Source organism: Arachis duranensis, chromosome 5, assembly GCF_000817695.3.
Source record: "Arachis duranensis cultivar V14167 chromosome 5, aradu.V14167.gnm2.J7QH, whole genome shotgun sequence".
In the NCBI taxonomy this organism is placed as follows: domain Eukaryota; kingdom Viridiplantae; phylum Streptophyta; class Magnoliopsida; order Fabales; family Fabaceae; genus Arachis; species Arachis duranensis.
This window is the reverse complement of record NC_029776.3, coordinates 6293956-6311365: the sequence shown is the minus strand read 5'-3', so window position 1 is coordinate 6311365 and position 17410 is coordinate 6293956. Positions and strand designations below refer to the sequence as shown.

General features: G+C 34.8%; 2 protein-coding genes across 2 annotated transcripts; both read right to left on the bottom strand.

Annotated features, from left to right (window-relative positions):
* Positions 1-1555: 1555 nt before the first annotated feature.
* Positions 1556-6096, bottom strand: LOC107487643 (uncharacterized). The gene is made up of 10 exons (XM_016108316.3): positions 5866-6096; positions 5261-5477; positions 4827-4984; positions 4556-4701; positions 4025-4087; positions 3844-3936; positions 2807-2968; positions 2617-2720; positions 2196-2371; positions 1556-2064 (listed from the first exon to the last, which is right to left on the bottom strand). Exons 1-10 carry the CDS (start codon positions 5969-5971, stop codon positions 1814-1816), a joined length of 1476 nt encoding a protein of 491 aa, XP_015963802.1. The 5' UTR covers positions 5972-6096; the 3' UTR covers positions 1556-1813.
* A 2678-nt stretch (positions 6097-8774) lies between these two features.
* LOC107487644 (uncharacterized) lies at positions 8775-10503 on the bottom strand. The gene is made up of 3 exons (XM_016108317.3): positions 9937-10503; positions 9751-9875; positions 8775-9093 (listed from the first exon to the last, which is right to left on the bottom strand). The coding sequence occupies exons 1-3, from the start codon at positions 10154-10156 to the stop codon at positions 8965-8967; spliced, it is 474 nt and encodes a 157-aa protein (XP_015963803.1). The 5' UTR covers positions 10157-10503; the 3' UTR covers positions 8775-8964.
* Positions 10504-17410: the final 6907 nt, after the last annotated feature.

Sequence of the window (17410 nt, the reverse complement as noted above, 5' to 3'; positions counted from 1 at the left end):
GCTCAAGCTAAAGGGCACGACTGGTATATGATTATATATTGATATGAAAGGAGGAACCTAAATGCTTAGGTTGTCACGGTCCTTGCAGTAACTAAAGATTCAAATAAGCAACTACCAAACAATCAGTACCACGCTCTAGTGCAATATCTCAGTACATCATCGCATTGCTCTCCAACCGTAGATCCTAAAACTTGACGGAGACATAGCCAATAAACTAAGGCAAGTATTTCATGTTCTCCACTATAGTATAGTGTCACATGATCACATCTAACAACTACAGTTTCTATTCTACAACTGATGGTCTGGACTTAACTTGAGATTACTTTTCGGTTTTCAGTGTACTCTCTTGTTTTCAAAATAACTATTTTTTTTTTTAATTTCAATGATAACATCTACATGCAAATACAAATATGTTTAGCCAACCATGTCAAATTATTTAATAGTTTGTAATATCATCATCATACGAAAATGTCACAATTGAAGTAGTCATCTTTTTTTATACATTAAAAGCTTAATGTATTTAGATGTAAAATAGATCTAGATACATTAATTTTTTAAGTGTAAATACTATAAAAAATAGTCAAAACTACAATTATTTTAAAACTAAAGAAATATCATGTTACCAATATATCAGCGGGCACCATGTTTAAGATTCAGCAGTGCAATAATGGAAGAAGACAATAGTGTTTTTTTCTTTTTTTAAATTACGTCAATGGAGATGTGCCCAAATAATGATTAGACTCAAGGCAATATACAACAATTAGGGGCTAAAATATCCACCAATAATGCAGTTATCTTATCAGTACTTCAAACAGAAAAAGAAAACTGTACAAAAGCTTAAAATATGGTACATAATTGCACGTAATAATCCCAATATTTATAATGTGTTTTCAGAGCAATAGGCTAAGATTTGAAGAAAGGCGAGATGCAATGGAAAAAAAAAAAAGAGAAACAAGATTGAGACAGATGCCGTTGGTAATTGCCTAATTGGTAGTGATTTTACGTAATATTTCATCTCGCTGTTCTAGTCTTTTCAGAGTTTTTGCCAAAGCCTTAGTGGAGTTCGAGAACTTGATGTGATAAAGATAGATATTGATCGAATGAGGACCCAGTAAAGCGAACGGCCGCGAGAGAACGAGATATATAGGTAACCTCCCTAGAAGCTTGAAAAGATTGAAAATAAAATATCAAATCAAGATTGAAGATTGAAAACTACCTACCTGGCCATTGGGTTTCTAACTTTTGATTAAAAAAAAAGAAGGAAAATTACAGAACCAACAATAGAGCTCAAGAATCGCTACATAATTTTATCAACACGAGACTCCATAGAAAATCACAAGGAAAACAAACTCAAATTTAGCACTGCTGTTGTGGTGACGTTAGTGCAAATAGTATTTCAACAACAATTAAACTCAAATAACCATCACCATAGTTACCAGACTAAGAAACGGTATAGTAAGACAAGTGTTAACACAAAATTGTAGAGACGCAAATGCTTCGTCTATTGAAAATAAACGAATAGAGTTGTTTGGGGGGGTTTGGTTAACTCCTAAGATAGTAACAACAGTATAATGAACTGATGGATCATACAAATGAAACTACTACTGGGCACAAATATCTACAGCCTAGAAAATTAATTGTCATACAAATTTCACACCATTTAAATTCCTCTAATATCTAATCTACAACATTGCCCTTCTGTTTTCGCTTCTGTATAGTGGAATCACCAATTACATCTGACAATCACGTACCTTAGGTTATCTCACCTACTTCAAGCTACCATGAGTTTGTGAAGAGTCCATACTGAGGGAGTTCAAGACCAAAACTGCCACGTACGCTGCTCATCATTTCTGGAGTTGGGCGTTACAGTTATCCTATCTGCATTAGTGGACAGCCATTTACTGAAATCAGGAGATGAAACAAGTTCTTCTAAGGCTTTTTCAGTGGACTCCTTAGTGAACGCATCCCATTCTGCTGCTGAATATTTTCTTCTCTCAGGTGTGTTGTGTATGATGGATGGGAATAAATCCTCTGTTAGCTTCTTCGGTGGTGTTCTAGTGAAAACTGACAAGGAACAAACTTAGTGTGTTAAGCAAAACTTATTCAGTGCTTTCCTTTCTCCCCTAATCAATCAGGAGAACTAGCTAAGAGGTGACATTTCCAATGCAAAGATAAGTATATTAAGATGAGCAAACCTCGTTCAGAAGATTTACAAGGTGACAGGGTGAAACTTTTTAGTGGACGCTGAAGAAATGTAGAATCCTCTTTGCTTTGCATATTGTACGCATGTCCATCATTTGAATTATCAAAAGGTGATGAATCAGGATCCTGGGATCTCCTCCTGTTCTTTTTAGGTGATTTGAACATACTCCTGCAAAATTATTTCACAATAAGAATATACAGGACAAATAGTTTTCAGAAAACCCCTCATGACTACAAAGTGCCCACAGTTTAATAGCTTGAGGGTCAAAACTAGGAAATTGCTCATTAAAAACAATCCACATAATATGATTTACAGTACGGTGGTCTCCTATTTATTGATGATATTGAAAAGTAGAACCCCAGTACAGAAAAAAATTACACAGTGGGATCCAGAGTTCATGAAAGTGGACTAACCTGCGCATGCGACGAAGGAATCTAGATCTAAGCGCCCTCTTCATCACGTTGACCAGTGATCCACATAATAAGGCCAATGCTCCCAACAGAGGATCCATTGAACTCTGCATGCAACATAATCTTATCAAAGCTGTGATCATATGTATGATATGTGAAATAATGGGAAAGTAAGGATAAATGAAAGAAAAACCTGAAGGATCATAACAGCAGCCAAAATGCGAATGGCCCATACAACAAATTGAGCAGTGCTTATGTCCACAGATCCATCTTCAGTCAGGACAAGTTTGCGGACCACCCAGAACCCCAACCAGGCTCCAAGTATCGTGACAAAGGCAAGCAAAAATATTGCCAACTGCAGTTAAAATTTCATGAGTAAAGCATTCAGAGATCCTCGAAGATGTATGTAATTTGATACACACATGGTACAAAAAGAAAGGCAGATAAACAAAGCAGTCCATAGTACATTCTGTAGTAACCAGAAATGAAATGTCAAATGACAATATAATAGATGATTTGTCAAATACACACAAGCGCACGCACACACATCTTGTGGAAACAATATAATCTGAGTTCCCAACACTGATCTTAGCATTCTTACATTTCTCACCCTCCTGCTCCCTACTCCTTCAGGACCTGTGATGTTGCATATAGTATTTCCAAATTCCCATTTCTGATCTTTAACATTCTTACATTTCTCACCTACCTACTCCTTTCAGACCTGTGATGTCTTGCAATTTTAAGAGCCACCACATCTCCACCTACACATAGCAGCTCTCATTTTCACTACATTCAGACCATGTAGTGCACATCCTCATATGGACCTTGAACACAACAAACCTTGTTTTCTTTGTAATGCAGAAATCCAATACGCCAATTAATAGGACACTGCTGGATTAGATTGCAACAGGTTTGAAGATGGATTTTAACCAAATGCCAACTCTCCAACCTAACCAAAGCTTGGGACCAGCTAAGAGAAGCTAAAACTTCAATTCTTTGTTTCGAATATTAACCGAGAAAGTTGCAGAAACTTAGAAAGCTCATGTGTGTCATTTTTTGACAGGCTGTTGCTTCAAAGAGATCTGGCCTTTGATGGCCAATGGTTCAAATTAAATTTACAGAGGAAAGAAGTTAACCATCACAATCATAATTCAGAAAACAAATGAATAGAGTGAAATACTCAAGAAAATACTAAAGCTATTTTGCAGAAAGCATAGATAACTTACATACAGGATTATACATGTCTTCATCAATTCCTAACTCTGTAAGCACTGCACGAATTAAGCCTGGCACATAGCGGAGGAGGAAGGTCCCAAAACCAATCTGAAAAATGATGGTTGGAATTATATGATCCACATTCATCAAAGATAATATGTGAAATGGAAGTGAATTGTATTGAGGTTACACTTACAGCAGATGAATATATAAATATACCAAGAGAACTCTTCCGACCAGTTGGAAGCAGTTTCATTCCCTGTCAATTAGAAGAGACAAATCCCATGCTAAGATCAACAAAGTATTAATTAGAGGAAACTGGATTTTAGTGTCAACATCTAGGTACCATGTTATACACTCTAAGTTAGATATATCAGCTTTTATAATCTATGCTCTAGCATCATATTCAACAAAAATTCATCCCAAACTACCTGGACTGATTTAAACTATAAAATAAATTACAGCCCAATGAATTATGTGATACAATTCCAGCCATGAATAGTAACTGTTTTGCATTTTTGCCTTAATGACCAAGACCATCAAAGATATTGCAAGAAAAATTTGGATCAGACAAGATAAGCCATGAACAAGAGCTGACATTTTCTTGAGAGGAAGAATTGATGAAGTCTTGGTCAATTTCTCAACAAGAAGACTCATCCTAAACATCATATGAGAGTACAGTCAAACTATCTAAAGTTCTAAACATTGAGGAACAGTAATAAGTTACCTGGTAAAGAATCATAAGTATCACAAGAATGACCCCAACTGCCATTGCGCTGCTATAATAAAATGCTAACGATTTGCTTAAGAAGGATGCCAAGCTCATTAGAGTAATACCCAATATTAACAACACAACACGATATGCAAAAAATTCTGCAAGAGAGAGAGAGATAGAGAGAACAGCATTAGAGCCGGTTGACAGTGTTCTTAAGATGGATCAATAGCACAATAAGAAGCTATAACACATCAATTTGACAAACACAACTAAGACCATTTACCTTCTTCGACAGACACCTCAAAATTTTCCAGTGTTGAGCCAGCAGTCCTTATATCTAAGAGCTTGTGGTCAAAAGGAGACATTGATCGAACCCAAGAACCCTTGGTAACTTTTTCCCACTGGCCTTGTGAGCACATTCCTACAGCAAGAGATGCATTCCTGAACAAGACACACAAAATTGCCCTAATAAATTAGATATACCATTTTACAAATCCTAGTTCAATTAAATACACGAAAATTGTGAGTTACAAAGGGAATAACATTGCATAATCAAATTGAGACTTGAGGTATAAGCCTAGTCCTAGAGAAAATGGTGTTCACCATGTTCACTCACCAAGACAACAAATCACTAGAACCAACCTCATTGATCAAATACATATTCATACCGTGCACAAAAAGATTCTTCAAAAGCAGATAGGCTACACAAATACACACCTATGGAAACAGATCTCTATGTTTGGAATGCGAACATTTGGATCTGCAGGCAACACCTTCACTTTCATGGAGTGCGCGAATTTACTCAGGTTTCTAAACCTCGACAGTCCGCGTATCCTAACTCTTTCGACAACCACAGTAACACCAGGCTTAGAACCAGGAGATTTCCCCACAGGAAAGCCACGTGATAGCTGCAGTGTCGAATTCTGGTTAAGACCTGCAAAAAGAATAAGCCAAATTTCAACCTCCATAAAGCACCAGATTTACATATCTGCATGTGATACTGTGATAGATAATTGATAAATCACACTTATCCACTAGAGCCAAGAAACTTATGTATAACTAAGCCAAACATCCCAACAATATGATATTCACTTGAAGAAACAATATATACAAAGGAATGTCAACATAACTAACAGCACATCCACCACTACAAATGTTATAATAAGGACATTACTAAAGAAATTGACGGTATCTCTGTCTGCATCATGTAACAAGTAAGCACATAACCATGCTTATAGGTAGATACAACAATAACAGCAAATATAGTAAAACCCTATACTTGAAAATTTAAGAACGATGAGATAGGGATAAAGAATGCGTACATAAAGAATGTTCATCAGCCAATACCAGAACCGCAGAAGCCCAAAGACATAACAGAAGAAGAAGGAAAGCAAAAGGAGCAGCATGTTGAGCACGAGTACCCGCCATCGCTATGGCTGAGCTTGGAAATCCGAAAGAGGAAGAAGAGGCGCGCGTTCAAAATCCGCTAAAAGCTGAGGGTAATTCTGCAAAAACCAAAACTTTTGGGCCTCTACCAAGTGTCTTCAGTCCAATATCCATTTTTGTTGGGGCTGAAACCGGTCTAACGAAACGCGGGCTGTAACTAACCCAAACGAAAGATGCTGAGTACAACACTGAGAGGTTGAGACTAAGGCTTAAAATATATAACGTCCAAAAACAAAAACTTAAATATAGGAGCTTAATTAAGTTTCTATATTATATAGCCAATTTGGGTTTGTTAAGTTGTTAACTCACTCATTTATTTAATTAAGTGTCGGGAGATTCGAGTTCTGCTGGCCAGCTATATTATATTTGATATAAAGTGTATAATACTAATTTATATTTTTAAATATTTATTAAAATTTTGTATTTCGAGACTAAAATTTTAAAATGATGCTACATGTACACCAAAATCATCCACCCACCAGTATAAAATACATGTTGGAACACGAACAATATCTTAGATCCTCTACAATAAATTAAAAAAAGTCGATAAAGTAATAAAGTGAAGAATTAATCACCATTATTTTTATAATTTTTATAAAGTGCATGCCCTACTATCTTAATTTAAGAATGACCAACTCTACTACTTTGTCAACTTTCTTATTTTAGAGGATAAGTTTTTTCAAAAGTAATTTGTATTTTAAAATTATTAATGTATATTCATATTTAAAGATATACAAGTTTTAAAGGGAACAATAATACCAAATCCACCCATAGTCTATAACTTTTATTTTAGATCTATAATATGTTGTTAAGATTCATACTTGACCACTATGTTAATTTTTCATATTAAATTCATAGTGAAATGTTATTCTTTTTCTTTTCTTTTTTTTTCGTTACTTTCTTCTTGGGTCCTTGTTGCTTGTGATATTGTATGTAAATGGCTCACTGGTTATATATCTTTTCTAATCTTAGTAAAATAAATCAAACATGTATTAGTGATTTTGATTACTTTGACCAACAATTACAAATATGACCCTGTAGCCAATACGTATATTTATCAACTTAAGATCTTGTCCGATTGCAATATTTATTACTCACATGCTTGTTTGGTAAGGAAAAGAAGATCGAAAATCAAATCACTTTCCTTAGCTGGAGATCATATATATACCCGTCTTTTGAATCAGCAAAAGAAAGGCATGCATGTGTACATCGAAAGAACTAACATAAAACAGAACAAACACAGGTATAGAAAATGTTTCATCAAGCTTTTGATGGGAAAGACAAGAATGTCCTAAAAGCGGGGGATAAAGTGATTGCATCATTGACCCTCGATTCAAGCAAAAACAAATTAAAGCAAAACCATAGGTACGTGCAAATTGAATTTGAGAATATGGTGCACAACGGAGCAAGCACTACCAGAAAATAAGTGTCGGATTGTGAACATTAGTGGATATTTTTAGTGTATTCTGACTCCAAAATCTTGATTGTCTGCTCTGTTGTAGATTCCGGAGTCAATGGCAACATTATTTTTCTCCTTGGTGAGTTAATAAGCTATCATTTAAGATTGGAATGCAGACCAATTCATCGTTATGATAATGTAGTAATATCAGTAAAAAATACATCCTGTGATATTAGCTAATACAACAGTCAGCATGTTATTTTTGCTTGGTCAACAAACACCATAATAAATCTTTGAAAACATAATGCTTTAAAATGCTTGCTTAGTTCAAGTGACTTGCTAATTGTTCCCAAAATTAAAGTAACGATATAGTATCCTAAAAGTTTTCTTAAACATTTTTTATACTAAAGGAAAAGAGCTTGTTAGAAGAACAAATTATTAGTACTTTAGTGGTGACAGAATGAATGAGAGGGGTAGGAACTAAGAAGAGAGAATAGGAAGGTTTAAGAGAGAGACTGCTCTCTAAATCTCAGCCAAACATACACCTCTATATTATTCTTGTTTTTCTGTAGTTTTTCTTTCATAATTCAATAAAATCAAAGGAGTGATGATTCTGATTCACCCCTTTTCTTTCTATTTGGTTCTGTGTGTGTGAATTCTTTTTCTAGGTACTAGATGTTACATAGACATAGGACTTAATTTAGTGAATGTGAAGTAGTATGCTGGTATCTCCAAATTGCATGAATAATAATAAAGGTCATACTAAGCTGAAAAATTGCATGAATAATAAAGGTAATGCTAAACTGAAAAATAAGTTTTGGTGACAGAGTGAAAAATTGTTATTTTTAGAATAGAAAAAATTAAACAATAAAAATTTATTATACATGTTCATTTTAAATTTAGTAAAAATCTTCTGTCTTTATAAAATTCTACTCTTAAATAAATTCTTAAATAATAACAGTGATAGAAGAGATATATTTTTTTTACGGGACAAAAAAGGCAAATTTAAGCGAAAGAAAAAGAGAAAAATAAAGATGTAGGTTAAACCAAACCAATAAAAATAATTAAATTAGTCTCTAAATTAAAGATAGAAACAAAAGCTCTTGGTTAAACCAAACTAATAGAAGTAATTCTTAATTTTTCTAAGTGGCAAAAATTTAAATTTGGACAAATTAATTCTTGATTTTTTTAAAAGATAATAGAATTAGAAATTAATTTGTCTAAATTTTTAAGAAATAAAAGGATTTTTTATTTTTTATCTTATTAAAGATTAATGTTTTCTTTCTAAAATGTGATAGATTATTTACTAATTTTTCTTAATTAAAAACTAATATATCCGAAACAAAAACTGTTAAAAGACAAAATTACGCCAACAAACAAAAGACGTAAATACAACGAATGAAGATGAGGATAAGAGGGTTATTAATTATGATGAGCTCATGATTTCATTAGTATAGTTCTTCCAACAGCACACATACTATTACTGGAGAACACGGACAAGATCGAACAATGAAAAGTGAAAACACAATATATTTAGGTTTGCTGACTTGGTGCTACACTTCTACTTGCTTTTTGTTCAAGTTCCAAATTCTGCAATGCTCTGTAAGGCTGGCCTCCATTGTTGACCCCCACCGCCACTTCCTTTCTTCTTCTTCTTGCTGCTGCTGCTGCTTCTCATTCCATGAACCTCTCCCCCCCGTTCCACCTGACACATAGTAACAACGCGTGCTTAAAACTGTGCACTACTACTCCCAGTGTTTTAGTATATATGAAAATTAGTTAGCACAGGCACGCGCCTAATCTATTCAAACATACAAATGAAATATCACCCTTGAGATTCCAACTTGAATCATTAACCATCCATAATAGGATAAAAACTAACTTATAGTTGTTAAAGGTAAAAATTTATGTGCAGTCCACTTCATGTGAAGTTGATAATTGAGACTCGTTAGATAATTTAACTAATTTGATTACATTTTTATTTAACGGCTCTCAACTATCAACTTGAAGTTTACTGGATCTAAGTTTTCACCTTGTCTAAATTGATATCGTTAAATAATCATTTCATGATTTCTATTGTCAAAACGTGAGGTTTTTGTCCTATAAACTTTTAAACTTTACCGATGCAAACAGATCCCGGGAGAAAAAGGCATCTGATAGCCTCAAAATGGAAACGGACAGAGAAAGGAAGATCCATTTCCCTCTTTCTCCTTTGTCCCTCTGTTTTCCCTCTTGCGGTATCAAAACAGAAGACAATCAAATAGTGAAATACGTAAAAACAAAAAGCCATACCGCTCGCTATACACTCCCCAATCAATAATCAAACATTGCTTCATTGTATGCATGTATGTGCACTATTCACCTTAGCAGTAGAAGGATTGGGATTAGAGAGATCTTTGTGCTTCATTTCAAACCCTAGAGCAGCTCTGTCCTTGAGCAGCTTGCCAAGTTTAACGGATTTCTTGGCAGCAAACTCCTTTAACACATCTGTCATCAAGAAAAGATTAAGCGGAATAATAGTAGTGAGTTATAGGTATAAGGTAGGTACCTTGAAAACTGATTAAGCGGTAAAGCTGGCCAATAAGCAACGTATCAGTGGGACGAAGAAGCTTGAAGTGGTTGGAAGAGTGAATGACATGCCCAACGTAGTGACCAGGGTTGGAGTCCATCACCTGGCGAGCACTAACAGACCAGTAAATCCTCTCGATCTTGTTCCCTGGATGCTGGATCACCACGGTGGCTGCTTCTGCCGCCTGGCAGTTTCCCATCCGATCCTAAATTCTTGTTATGAAAACTACCACCACAATGCAAGGGTTATAGCTATATCTATTTAGCTTATAGCCTCACGTTGTAATAACTCATAAGGTTTTGATTTGGATCATACGGAGGATTGAGATGATGACGCAATGTGAGGAGCGTATTTTGACATTGAATTTGGAAGGTGGAGATGGTGACGCAATGTGACGATGGAGAGAAAGAGATGTGGATTTGGCTTTTTGTTGTTTTTCTCTTAAATGAAAGCTAACTATTTATGTTCTAAGTTCACTGACGCACGCCAAGTGTGCTTCTACTTCCTCATGTATGAATTCAAGATGTATATGTGTGAGTCACAAACACCACAGTTAGTGGTAACCAATGAATATATACTATTGTTTGTGACTTGTGTGAGTGAATTAATAATAACTAATTTAGTAGTGGAACTCATAATAAGTGCGGTAATTGCTAGAGGACGCGGCAAGGGTGTATGAAATAAGATGACTGAAATGTTGGTAAATGTAATTGAATGTGTATGTTATGTAATCACAAAAGAATCGAGTATTGTTTATTGTTAGAGTGTAATGTTCACGTACTCTCAGAGAAAGGACATGGAATCAATGAATGAATAGAAGGGACTAGAGAGAGTGGAAAGTGGAAACCATCTACTTTCAGGATAGATCTGCATAACTACCTGCTTTGCTGGATCTACACGCCTCTCAGAAAATAAAACCCCATGTGACTTGCTTTGAATTGGAAGTTGAAACACTCTAATTTACTCTCATATATTATATGTTTTTTTGAATATGAAAAAAGAATTACTAATTACTTTCTTTGGTTGAGGATTCTTAATTACTAGTAATTCACTTGAATGTATGATGTATCACTTTAGCAGTATTCATGAATCATGCTTCCAGTTTTCATCAATAATCATAACAAATCACTTGCCTCAAATTAACCTAAGCCTCCAAGTGCATTAGCCATCATTTTCTCTATGCTTCCTACTAAATACCAATGAATGTGCTCATCACGAGGTGCAGAAAGTTATAATATGGTCCATGGCAGGGGAAGAGGTTTATACAATTTCCACCGATGAATAAGAGTAGATTGGGCCTACATTATTTCCAGGTCTCCAAGACTGGAAATGATGGAGCTCTTGGTCGACCCAGGCTTCGTCAGGCAGTGTTCAATTAACTGATTTATTTATTTAAACTGGTTTGATGTAATTTCAGTTAAATAAATTAAACCTAATTATTTAAAATTTCAAATCCATTTTATCTTTTTATCATTTTGACTATTAGTTAATCTAATTAAATTTAGTATTTTTTTATTCTCAAATTTCAGCCGTCACTACTCTTTTATTCTCTTAAACCGTCTTCTTAATTTGATATTTTTAACCTTCTTTTTTTATTTCTTTTTTAGTGGTCATCTTCTCTTTATCAAAAGATAAATTTTAAATATTTTTTATATAATTCTCTATGACTCTATATATCTTTTAATTTTATTATTTTTCTTTTTGATATTTTCAATTATAAATTTTAATTCAAACAATTATAGTTTAGGTATTAATCTAATTTTTTTTCTTTTTATAAATTTATATATTTTATTTTATTCTTAATTTAGTGATCCTTATTATTTATTTGTTTATCTTTCGTTCTGTTTTATTATATGTAATTATGTTGCATATAAATTTCTAAAGTCAATTGATCAATTTACTCATTTAGAATATATATTCTTTTATTTTTAGAAATAGCAATGAAAAAATATTTTTCGTCTTATTTTATTATATGTAATTTTATTTTTTTGTATTCGAATAATTAATGTGCACTTTAATTTTATGTTTTTAAATTTAGATTAATATATCTTTTGATAGTAATATATATTATTTTGTCCCCCTAACATAAATTTTCTGGGTCCGTCAACGAAGCATATATAGTATATGTTACTGTCAAAAACATGTTTAGGTAGCTAGATACATCGGACTCTTGTTGATGATTGCTAAATGCCATTTCCAATAAAACATGATGAAAAAGTCTACGATAAAATCTCACACCATTAAAAATATTATTGATAACTGCTTGATGGCTACAAATCATAAAAATTACTATCTCCTAACACTTCTCAAACATAATATGTTAAGAACCGAAAATTAAGCTACCTCTTCAAGAGTAGTTAATACTAGTGAAACAAGTCCTTTAAAAGTAGGTAATTTTTTAAAATCGCACCTAAAAAATTTTATCAACTGAATTCGTTTTTTAAAAAATTTCAAATTAATTGTTAATGTAATTTGTTCATGGAATCACAAGGATAAAATAATTAATTTATAATTTTTAAAGGATTAATTTGGGAGCTTAATTTTGATGCACTAACAGTGTAAAGCGTTTTATATTGTCGTACAATCACATCTATTTTTTTGGATGATTATTTACGGGTTAATGTAAAAAATTATTATTTTTACTAATGTGACATTACGTAATTAGATGTATATGTAAAACTACTTTATACTAACAGTGTATCAAAATTAAATTTTTAATTTGATTGATAAAATTTTTCAAAAATAAATTTAAAAAATTACTCATTCTTCAAGACTAATTTTATTATTAATCCATATAATATTATAAGTATCAATAACATTCTATAAATATTAAAAAAATAACTTTATAAATAACAATAATACACAATATATAATTCGAGATTAACCCTTATAATATTATACGTGTCAATAATATTCTATATAAGTTAGATCATGAAAACTTCGTAAAGACAACTAATTTCAATTATTAAATAAGGAGGATATAACACCCTACCACACAGAGTTTTACACCTAAGATCTAAAACAGAGATGACGAGATGCTACGACCTCTAAAAGAAAAAAATATTTATATAATATAGCAAGGATATTTTTATCTAGGAGCCTTTTGAAGAAAAGTTATTGAACGAAATAAAAGTAGAACAACGCAACACTCACGATAGGATAAACGTAGAAAGGTAGATAAGATTGAACGGAAATGATAATATATGTATAAGATCAGAGTTCCAAAATGCAATTAACAAGCTCTGGGCTCGGCCTGCGAAGCAAAGATTAACCAGAGTATACATATACATATATATACACTCCAAAGTAATCCAAAACAGAAAACCAACGACCTGCTTCTCCGAGTCAACCTCTAAGAGGGACAAACATAAGATACAAGGTGGAGAATCTATATACATATATAAATATAAATATAAATAAAATACAACTCTGAGTCCCAAGAGTTCTTCGCTTCCTCAGAATCTCCAGAATATACAGTGTGGTGCTTCTCAACCTGCATCTGAAAAATAACAACACGTATGAAATGAGAACCAGAGGTTCTTAGCATGGTAGTGGTGCCCACATATATAATATATAAGGTCAGGGAAAGCCAGAGGCAATCCTAGAACTCTGACACTCAGATTATAAAACTTAAAGACTTAAGACGAAAACCATAAACAGGGGGTAGTTCTCTAAGGTTCTTAAACTTAACTAAACTCTAACCAAAATCCTTAATCATTCACCTTCCTACAGTCCTTCCAACTCCGGTGGAACCACACAGACAAACAAATAAACAAAGGCAAACACAATTAGAGTGCAAGTAATGCAAGTAGCAAGTATAACAATTAGACATACTAATTCACATAGCCACTCCTAATTAATGCATAAACAAGCAAATCAAATATATGCATATGATGCATGCCTGTCCTACGGCTGATGAGTCTCGTCTGTCGATTAAAAAGTCAAACCCGACATGTCTGATAGCTAGTCCTAGATAGAACACCAAACACGGAGCAAGAGGGACAATGCCACACCCCTTGCATCTTACCCGCGTACCCGGAGCACGGGACAACCTCACCACTGCCTCTTACCCAGACGGTGCTACAGTTCTTGACACGGAGCAAGCGGCGACAGAATACAGCCTTGCGTCTTACCCGAAGCCTTGAACCTTCCCGGAGCAAGTGGATAACACCACTGCATCTTACTCGGCTTATTGACTCTTACCCGGAGCAAGTGGATAACACTACTGTATCTTACCCGGAGTCACATATAGAAACACATTTTCATTATCATTACAATTTATTCTTTTATCCATTCATTGAGTTAAGCCCCAGATTGGTCCCTAAGATTGGCGAGTTGCACTGATTTAGTCCTCTAAATCCCGATTGCACTAAATTAGTCCATCAGATTCGAAAAAATGCACCACGTTAGTCCTTATCCTATTTTGCGTCACCGGAGCATTGACGCCATTAGTGACGTGGCCAAATGTTACCACGCTGGACACACTAACGGTTAAATGACGTGTCTTAAAATTTGATTAGCTCTAATTCAGTTCTTATCCGCTTTTTAAAACCTAAATTCATCCTGTGACTTCATCATCTTCTTCTTCCTATTTCTTTCTGGTTCTTCTTCTCCTACTCCCTTCCGAGTTTAGCATCATGATTGCAACTGGAAGCCAAAGTTTCATGCGGTCCAACACAAGGAGTTCTAGTCGAAATAGAGTATCGAATGTTCCACAGTGGTATGGGTGTGGGTGCCGCCTTATTCTTCGGTGGTCCACAACAGAGGCTAACCCTAACAAGCCATTCTTTGGGTGTCCTAACTACAATGTTAATGGTAAGAGGTGGTGTGGTTTATCTGTCTGGGCTCACATTGGAGAAGAAGACCTCAAAAAAAAGGGTAATTTCTACTGTGGATGGTGGCCAAGTTAGGGTAAATTTGGCTTGGAGAATTGGAAAATTAGAGGCTGAAGTTAGAACCCAAAAAATGTACATTTTATTTTTATCTTTGTTTATAGTGTTTGTTGTTGGTTTCATGTTGGTAGTTAAAGCTTGAAGATGATTTTGTTTTATTGTGGTCAAGTTTAATGTGTAGTAGAAGAAAGAAAAAGTGTCCTTGCCAAATTTTCAAGTTGTTAGTCATTGCATAAACGTGAAGCGCTAATAATCAGGGAATCCAAATCGAACTCTCCCTGAAATTTGAGATCTCTGCTTCTAATAATCAGGCTGAGTATGAGGCGCTACTGGCTTGTTTAAAGCTGGCTAAAGAGGTCGAAGCCCAAAAACTTGCCATCTTCAGCGATTCACAAGTCGTCACCTCGCAAATAGCAGGGACCTACCAAGCCAAAGATCCTGCCATGAAAAAGTACCTGGACAAAATCAGGGAACAACTCGGACAATTCCGGGAACATGAGATCCGACACATACCTTGGAAACAGAATGCTCAAGCTGATGCACTCTCAAAACTAACCAGCACCAAGCCAGGGGACAGTAATAGAAGCCTCATCCAGGAAATACTGCAGAACCCGTCAATCTTAGAAGACGAAAAGGTCCTAGCCATATCGAGTCAGGATCAAGGATGGATGACTCCCATAATCAGCTACCTCAAATCAGAGATACTCCCTATAGATAAGAAGGAGACAAAGAGGTTAAAGTGGGAGGCATAGTATTACACTATCATAAACAACATTCTATACAAGAGAGGAATTTCAACACCTCTACTAAAATGTGTACCAACCTCTAACACAAAAGAGGTCTTGGAAGAGATACACAGTGGCACATGTGGCAACCATCTCGGAGCACGAGCTCTTGCCAAGAAAGTACTTCGAGCCGGATTCTTTTGGCCGACTTTGTAAAAAGAAGCCACCGAGTTCGTTAAGACATGTCCACCATGTCAGAAATATGCCAACTTCTACATCACCCCACCAGAGGAACTCATCAGTATAACATCACCTTGACCATTTGCAAAGTGGGGACTCGACCTCCTCGGGCCCTTCCCCTAAGGATTGGGACAGATCAAGTTCCTCATGGTAGGGGTAGATTATTTCACAAAATGGATTGTGGCAGAGCCCCTAGCCAATGCTACTGCCCAAAGAAGTCGGAAATTCTTATATAGGAACATTGTCACAAGGTTTGGGGTCCCTTACTCCATCACCACAGACAATGGCACTCAATTCACAGACGCAGACTTTAGAAAGTTGGTAGCCGACTTGAAAATAAAGCACCAATTCACATCCGTAGAACACCCACAGGCTAATGAACAAGCAGAAGCTGCCAATAAAGTCATACTAACCGGGTTAAAACGGAGGCTACAGGACGCAAAAGGAGCTTGGGCTGAGGAGCTCCCACAAATTCTATGGGCATATCGGACAACTCCACATTCCACCACAAAGGAATCACCTTTCCGATTGGCTTATGGAATGGAGGCAATGATACCGGTAGAAGTCGAAGAAGGATCTCTCAGAACGATTCTCTACAGCAACGAAGCCAACTCCCAACTTCAAAGGGAAGAGCTCGACCTACTCCCAGAAGTCCGAGAAAGAGCTCAAATCAGGAAAGAAGTGTTAAAACATCGCATGACCTTAAGGTACAATCGAAAGGTAGTGCAACGAAGGTTCGCCAACAATGACCTCATCCTAATCCGAAATGATATCGGAGCAAGTCGACCCGGAGAGGGAAAGCTAGCAGCTAATTGGAAAGGGCCCTACCGAGTCACAGAGGTACTGGAAAAAGGCTACTACAAAGTGTCCGAACTCGAAGGGCGAGAGCTACCAAGATCATAGCACACCTACAACCTAAGAAGGTATTTATAGCCATCTTCAGCCAATCAAGTTAAAATGTAACTCTCACGTTGATGATAATATGTGTAACTATTTCCGCTTCTCTTGCTTTATAATATAACGTCCAAAAAGCAATTTTCGAATCTTCAATAGGATAACATTGAATCATTTTTATAAACGTTAGGGATACAAATAGGACGATTTAAACGTTAGGAACACAAATAGAACTTACCCCAAACGTTGGAGATAAAAACGATACTTTACTCTATATATATATATTATAAATAAATACATACATAAGAATTTAATAAATAAAATTATCATTATTTTTATTCAAAAATACAAAAAATTATGGGACAATATTATTGTATAATTAATAATAATAATTTTATTTTTTTATGCAAAATTGTTATGTTTGATAAAAAAAATGTTAGAAATTGATTTGTGTATTAATTTTTTGAGAGACTAAAATGTCTATTTCTAAAATTCTTAAAAACTGATATGAGAAATTATTCTATCAAAAAATAAATTAAAAACTCTATCAAAATAAAATCTTAAAAATATTTTTGTATATCAATTATTTTAAAACTAAAATATCTACTTTTAAAATCTTAGAGACTTTAAATAATTACTTTTGAAATATTATTTTACCCGTGAAAAGTAATATAAGTTCCCCACGGAAGGGGCGTTGTTTGA